This window comes from Polistes fuscatus, unplaced genomic scaffold (genome assembly GCF_010416935.1).
Source record: "Polistes fuscatus isolate 324 unplaced genomic scaffold, CU_Pfus_HIC Scaffold12, whole genome shotgun sequence".
Taxonomy (NCBI): domain Eukaryota; kingdom Metazoa; phylum Arthropoda; class Insecta; order Hymenoptera; family Vespidae; genus Polistes; species Polistes fuscatus.
Window position 1 is genome coordinate 5,848,941 of NW_025113020.1, and position 7,726 is coordinate 5,856,666.

The 7,726-nt window shown below is 27.6% G+C and overlaps 2 protein-coding genes across 2 annotated transcripts; one reads left to right on the plus strand and one right to left on the minus strand.

The window, feature by feature from the left end:
- The first annotated feature begins 471 nt into the window (after positions 1-471).
- On the plus strand, positions 472-4,402 carry LOC122513216 (protein PF14_0175-like). Its single transcript, XM_043629480.1, has 5 exons — positions 472-631; positions 1,215-1,320; positions 1,397-3,013; positions 3,233-4,273; positions 4,343-4,402. The coding sequence occupies exons 1-5, from the start codon at positions 561-563 to the stop codon at positions 4,400-4,402; spliced, it is 2,895 nt and encodes a 964-aa protein (XP_043485415.1). The 5' UTR covers positions 472-560.
- Positions 4,403-4,671: 269 nt separating this feature from the next.
- Positions 4,672-6,591, minus strand: LOC122513444 (methyltransferase-like protein 7A). The gene is made up of 3 exons (XM_043629793.1): positions 6,146-6,591; positions 5,279-5,538; positions 4,672-5,053 (listed from the first exon to the last, which is right to left on the minus strand). Exons 1-3 carry the CDS (start codon positions 6,420-6,422, stop codon positions 4,793-4,795), a joined length of 798 nt encoding a protein of 265 aa, XP_043485728.1. The 5' UTR covers positions 6,423-6,591; the 3' UTR covers positions 4,672-4,792.
- Positions 6,592-7,726: the final 1,135 nt, after the last annotated feature.

The window sequence follows — 7,726 nt, forward strand, 5'->3', positions numbered from 1 at the left end:
TGTGAATATTATTCAGATAGCTGATTTCATTATTATATCAATACATTTATATATATTATTTTAAAAGTACAAATTTCTCTCTATCTCTTTCTTCTTTCTCATTAATTTATTCTGTGTGTATAAACTAATCTATGTATTATTAAAAAAAAAGAAATAAAATATAATATTAATTTTTGTTGGTTTAATTTGTGTATTTGATTAGTGTAGCATCGTAGTTGGCCATATTGATTCCCATTTCCCTCTATAATTAAAAATAAAAAAATAATGAATTTAATATTATAAAAATACAATATTTCATGTAAGAAGACTTATTTAAACATAATTATTTATGATTAATTATAAAGCGCGTTAAGTTATTATAATGAATTTAGCTGGATTTGAAAGACGTTTTCATGTTTTAATTTTATATAGTTGGCAAAAGTGCAGTATTTGTGGACGCATTCAGAATTGTTTATTTTATAACGGGCATGTTTCTTTTTTTTCATTACAAATAGTTAATAAAATTAGTATAAAAGAGTGAGTGAAGTGTAGATTTTAGATGCTTCTATTTTATTATAAAAATGGCAGAAATGAATGAAACTAGATGTTGTAGTGACCGTGAAGTATCTACTTTATACAATAATACTGAAAAGTATAGTTAAAGTTTCTTTTTTTTTTATTTAATTATTATTATTACTATTTCGTTTCGTTAACTCTGTTTACCTGGTTTTATTCTATTTATACGGTACTTTTTCTGACCAAGTAATAATGGGTTTTCCTATTTATATTAATAGATGCAGAATTTTGTCACTAGCATACAGGATTTAATTATTGTTGCTTTTTGTAGTTTTTTTTTGTATTTGTGGTCCTATTCCTATTTTATTATCAAATTTTGTTCGAATTTTTTCAATGTAATTCCATTATTAACATGAGTATTAATACTATTTGTTTATTCTATTGTTTCCATGTATCTTCTAATTTTACTACTAGTGATGTATAATTTGTAATTTGTTTTTTTTTTTATTCTTATTTGCAGCGTTTGTTCTTTACTATTATTCTGTCTGCTCTATGTAGTTTTATATCCAAATATAAAAGTTCCTTTTCTTGTGTGTGAAATTTGTGCTATTGTTGTTATTGTTATTATTATTATTATTATTATTATTATTATATTTATATCTATTAATAGTTTGGTTAATAACATGTACAATTGGATTTAAATGAATATATTTTTTTAGATCCAACGAAGAGAAGAATGAGAATGGATCTTATTACTTAATGTCGGATAGAGTTTCAAGTACCATAAAATACTCCGAATCGTCTCTTGATATAGCTCTTGAAAAAGTATAAATCGCTTTCCAAGACATTGTTTTAAAGATTGATAATATTTATGATTTATTATTATTTATGTTTATTGCAGATAATTAAGGGAAAAAGGAAAGACAAAAAATCATCTAAAGTTAAAAATGAATTAATATCAAGCATTTATGAAAAACCAGTGTACTTAACGGAGAAGCATATAAAATCCTGGGTAAATACGGGTTATTTACCGTTTCAAACAGTTTTGAATAACGCTGAAGTTGTTGATACAGGTTCATTAAATGAGAAACAATCTTATCATAAAAGCTGCGATACAACTAGTGACTCCTTGTATATACAAGGATTTGTTGATATTGACAAAGCGGATAGTATAAGGCTATGCGACAATAATAGTTTCAACTGCACTTCGGTAGACACTACTGCATATATTTTATCTAATATTAAGGCTAAAAAGAAAAGTGAAACTATGGCCACCGTTGTAAGTAAATCTTCCAGCAAAATTTTATCCAAAAATACTTTGCATGAGAATACATCGTTAGAAAAAGATGAGACACAAAATATGCATATTAATTCGAATTTATCTATGTCAAATGTATGTGACTCTGACGAAAAGCGTACTAAAAATAAAACTGAGGAAAATAATATTAACAATGAAAATGATTCCACATTAAAAGAAGCAATAAATATAGAAAATTCTTCCACATTAAAAGAAGCAATAAATATGGAAACTTCCTTCAATTCAAGACGTTCTCGACAAAAGAAATTATACACCGGTAGAGAGTCTCCTATGGACATCGTAGTGGCACAATTTAAGAATAACAATATCCTTGATGCGAAGAAGAATTTACATCCTGCTTTTAGAAACAGTCCTCCACCAGAAGAATCGTCGAAAAAATTATTACATAAAAAGAGAAGAAGTAAATTCGCTAAACATAGTCTTATTAGAAAATCTCTAGACATTATCACAAATAATAATCTAGAAAAAGAGACTTGTATCCCAAAAAAAGAAACGGATTTTATAGATTTAGAAGATAATCTAACGATCTTTCAAAATTCGATGCCAAGTGAAAGATTGCAAGTATCGTGTAAAGCTTTGATGGAACAAATAAAACGGTTTCCAACTTCGGACTACATTAATAACGTTAATAATGAAAAACGACATCTTAGAGGAAGAAAACTTAAAACGAAGGAAGCATCTAGCAAAACAACATTTACTATTGACAATATCAGTAAAGATTTTCAGATGTTTCAGAATAAGCTTAATCCTTGGGTTATTTTGGAACGTTTGTCGGAGGAGATTATCCAATATTACACAAAGAAGAAAATGTTGCAAGCCCCGAAAGAAAAATTAATGGAAAACAACAAGATTAATGATAAGGATATGTGTAACATCAGTAATCCTGAAACATGTCTTAATAGTTCCTCTACAACAATATTTAATTCTGAAATTGCTACTACTTCGATTGATAGCGAAGCTAGTACTGTCCTTCTTTATAATTATAAAGATGTACCGATATCTTACAATTTTCTTGGAAGTGATTGTTCAACTGTTATTTTACATCCTTTTAATTCATCAAATCCTGATAACATAAATAATAAATCGGATAAAGATTTAGAAGAAAATCAATTGGATAAAGATTTAGAAGAAAATCAATCGAATAAAGTTACAGAAGAAAATCAATTGGATAAAGATTTAGAAGAAAATCAATCGAATAAAGTTACAGAAGAAAATCAATTGGATAAAGATTTAGAAGAAAATCAATTGGATAAAGATTTAGAAGAAAATCAATTAAATAAAGTTGCAGATAAAAATTCAGATAATTGTTCAGGTACAGATTTAGATACAGGTTTAAATAAAGAATTGGATAAAGAATTGAATAAAGATATAGATGAAGAAAAATTGAAATACTTGCAACCTATAGTTGCTATCAAACAGACTAAAATACAGAGAAGAGTGAACAATTCACATGATATAGATAAATTGGAACTACCCCTCATCCAACGGATGAAAATACAGAGAAGAGTGAACAATTCAAATGATACAGAAACATCGAAAAAATTTGTTAGATGTACCAGTAAAGGAAACAAACAAATATCGAAAAAATTATGTGATTACATTTCTCAATTCAATAAAGAAGAATGTACGAAAAAATCGTTAAACAATATTTTGAATAATACAGCTTTCATCAAAGCATTACAACCAGTTGTGATGTTAAGAAAATTAAAAGATCTAACAAATTTGAAAAAGAATTGTGCATTTTCCAGCAAGGAAAAATTGAGTAAATTGATAAGTTCGGATAATAAATTGTCAATGAGACCGATTGTAAAGTTGAAGCGATTGTCAACGAAGTATAATGTAAAAAGTTTGCATAAAAGTAATAATAAAAGATATAAAGATTCTAGTGAGAATGATAAAGTTCAAGTAAAAAAAAGAAAGTTTACAGATAATTTAGGGGAAAATAATTGTCTATCTTTGGATAGTTCAAAATTGAAAAGAAGGGAATCCTCTAGACAAAGAGTACAAGAAAATAGACCTACAAGACATATAAAACGATTGCCAAAGTTTTGCACTAATAACAATCATTCTACTTCTCTTTACGATTCAGATTCAAATTCAGAATCAAATTCAGAATCCAATTCAGAATCAAATTCAGATTTAAAATTGGATACGAATCAACCATTTATGCAATGCATTTTTAATTTTTACGGGAATAGAAAGCAGCGCGATAGAAAAAATACGAAATTACTTGACGATAATGATTGTATGGTGAGATCGGTTAGTGAACTCATATCTCAATACACCAATGTGAATACTTGCACAAAAACTAGATCCCATTCCATGAAGAATCTCTCTATTATAGATAATGTAAGTAAATTGTTAAATAATACTAGAATGAATGAAATTAAAGTTAACATGACATGTTCTACTAGTAGTCAACAATGTAATACTACGTTAAAAACAATATCGGAAAAAACTGTAAGTTCCAATAAGAAAAATAAGAAAAATATGAAAAGATTAATCGTTAATAAAAAGAATAATACACAGAAGAGCACTTTTGCTACTAAAGTTTATGAAACGGATTCAGATTCGAGTAGGAGCGAATAAAAATAATTTCATATAATAGAAAATATGTTTAATAATATTGTTATAATTATATTACTAAAGATTCTCTCATTTTCTAATAAAAAAAATAAAGAAAGACAAAAACAAACGAGCAAACAAATGTTTTTTTAACTTTACATTAAAAATATAAAGATAATATTAGGTTGGCTACTAAGTGATTGCGGATTTTGTCGGTAAATTATTATTAAAATAATTGCACTCACTTTGTTGCCAACTCAATAAATAGCTTGACATCAAGGCTTTATGTAACTTTAAATACATAGTTCCTACAAAGCATAATCAAAATAAGTAATCTTGGAATATAAATATGAAAGAAATAATTGACTTGCTTTTATGTATATAAAGAAAAAAGAAAAAATGGAACATTTTTACCTATCGCATTGCTACACCTAGTACATGTTGACCGGTGAGCATTAAATGTACAGTTTGAGAAACAGGACCGTCTAGCATGATCGACGTTGATGTAACACGTTTGAAACCAGCGTCATTAATTTCTTTTATAAAGTCAAAATCCAAATGACAATTTCCGAATAACGATGGCCACAACCATGATCGCGTTAATATTATTTGTATCCAGCGTAAAAAATAATCTTTTGTTTCTGGAACGTGTTCCATAAAGATATATCTTCCACCCTAATAAAAAATATATAAGATCGATTAATTACATTTCGATGAATAGAAAACTTAATTTCTCTTTTTTTTTTTTACCTAAGATGACATGAATTTATGTTTGTTTTATAAATTACGAGATATAATCGGGTGCTATCGATTATTCCATTAAAGTTTCTCTTATTTGGTTGATTGTGACAAATTATTTGCATATTTCTTAGTTGGAACATAAATGGCTTGCGTTCTTACCGGCCCGAGGATCCGTTTAATTTCATCTAAAGCATTTAGTGGTAATTTAATGGAACAAAGTGATCTAATCGATACTACAACGTCTACGTGATTATCAGGAATCAGTTTTAAATTACTGCCATCCCCGATAACCAGACGTTCGACGAATATATGTCCGAATTGCCAGGAATGATTTTCATCATTAAGGTACTCGGCCAACTTTGTGTTCCAATCAACACCGATAAAATGAGTATTGTCTGGATAAAATTGAATATTATCACCTGAAAACATTAATTATTTTATAAACAATTATTCAGCGTATTGCAAAAAATAATACGTCGTTTATTTAAGTTTTAATATTTTCTTCCATTGTTTCTGTGTATTTAGTTTAATTCGTTTTTTAAATAAAATTTATTAGCACCTTCTTATATATATAGTTTTGTTTTTTTTTAAATTTTTCGAATATAATTATATAGTAAATTTGAATACGTTTTATACACGGTGGATCATTTTAATTGGCATATTTAAATATAGTGTTTTTTTTTCTATTTATGGTTTTATGGGAACAATTTTATTATGATGGTTAATTTTATAATAGATTATATATATATTATACTTTTTAAACGAAATTTAAGTATTTTAATTAAAATGATGCCGCCTCCTTATGCATACACCTGCTATTTTTCATTTTTATTTCATTGACTTGTACGTATCATGAAAGGTAATATAATATATATATATATATATATATATTATTATTATTATTATTATTAGAATGCAATTATAATTAACTGTTAAATAAATGTAAAACAGTTATGATTGTGTTAGTAACTACAAGTGTATTAACGTATAGAAAACTAAAATAAATTATAATTTTCAATTATGCACCAGTCTTAACTCCAATTTCGAGTATGCGAATGCATCCCTTAGATCGAAGTGATTCGTCATTGGAAACAATAGTTTCAAGTATTTTAAACAATTCCTTCTTGTAAGGAAATGCAATTTCCGCGAGTTCCATCTCGAATCCAAGGAGATGCGCCTTGTAAACAATTTCACATAATTTTGGCCATTTTCTAAAGATTATATAAATTAATATGATTAATGTTACGATTATTTTTCCATATGACATCACAGTGTCTCTCAACCATACGTCACCGACACTCATGACTCGAAATAAAAGATATATATATATATATATATATAATATATCTATGCTCGCGTGTGTGCAAATGCTTGTGTTAGGTGTTTTATAAAAAAAAAAAAATATTTGATATTAATTTGACACTCTTGTTTTAATGTAACACTTTCAGTTCGTTCTTAACAGCATTCAACTATGCACTGAAGAATTTAAAACATTGATATAATATATGTTATGTGTGTGTATACATATTTATATTAGAGAAAATTTGATAAGATAAAGAATACGCACGTCAGCTTGAATCATGGATTGAAAGAATACATCTCAATCGTTCTTACAACTTTAAATTTTCTTTTTTCTTTTTCTTTGCATGATTTATCTTCATTATACGACTCTCCCGTAATATGCATTCTACTGATATGAATATTTTTTATTTATTTGTTTTTTTTTTTTATAGTAATTAAAATGGACAATGCACATACACACAATATGTATACGTATATTACATGTGGATATATACGTGTAGATTATTAAAAAGTCGACGGGTTGTGATCATTTGCATCTGGCATTACTGTGCAATATTAATCCAATATTCACAAATGTATTTCAATAATAATTATATTTTTGAATTGTGTTTCGTTTGTTTAAAGGAATAAGATAAAGTACAAATAAAAGTATAATTTTTGCATTGAAAACGCACTTGTTGTTTTTCTTCCATTTCTTTTTTTATTTTAAAAATCGAATACTCGCGGCGACTCTTTTTATTTTTTTTTTTTCTAAGATTTTTGTCTTTTCTTTTTCTTTCGCGAGACAAGTCTTTCAAGAAGAAGTTGGAGGCCCTCGGGGAAATGCTAGCTCAGCGGATAATCGTTTTAAAAACGCGTTAGAGATGAAATTCTTGAAGAGTATGGTGTATGAGGCGTAGCTTATTGCCGAGCACGAAGCGCATACTTGTTTTATCTCATCGATCTCTTTTAGAGCGGTGAAAAATATTTAAATTACGCGGCCTCTTTCTCTACCACCACTACCACGTGAATCAAACACATAACCCCCTTATAACTAATTTTTTATTTAAACAAAAAATATCTAAAAAGCCCAACAAAATAAATCCAAAGGAGTATTTTTAAAAAATTGAACAAATGAATTAGCCATCCCTCCGTTCATTCTCTCTTTCGTAACATTACTTCGATCATGCTTCATCGAAGCAGAGTCAGCGATGATCGAAATTCTCTATCCGCTCGTTCACCCCACAGAGAAACAAAAGAAAAAAGAAGAAAACAAAAAGAAAAAGAGAAAAAGGTATATGCGAATCGGATTTAGTCGATTTTTTT

Coding starts and splice junctions, on each gene's coding strand:
- LOC122513216 (XM_043629480.1), top strand. CDS start 561: ATGGCAGAAATGAATGAAACTAGATGTTGTAGTGACCGTGAAGTATCT. Junction 1,321..1,396: donor TTGATATAGCTCTTGAAAAA/GTATAAATCGCT, acceptor TGTTTATTGCAG/ATAATTAAGGGAAAAAGGAA. Junction 3,014..3,232: donor AAGAAAATCAATCGAATAAA/GTTACAGAAGAA, acceptor GCTATCAAACAG/ACTAAAATACAGAGAAGAGT.
- LOC122513444 (XM_043629793.1), bottom strand. CDS start 6,422: ATGAGTGTCGGTGACGTATGGTTGAGAGACACTGTGATGTCATATGGA. Junction 5,539..6,145: donor CGAAATTGGAGTTAAGACTG/GTGCATAATTGA, acceptor TAATGTTTTCAG/GTGATAATATTCAATTTTAT. Junction 5,054..5,278: donor TTAAACGGATCCTCGGGCCG/GTAAGAACGCAA, acceptor ATTTTTTATTAG/GGTGGAAGATATATCTTTAT.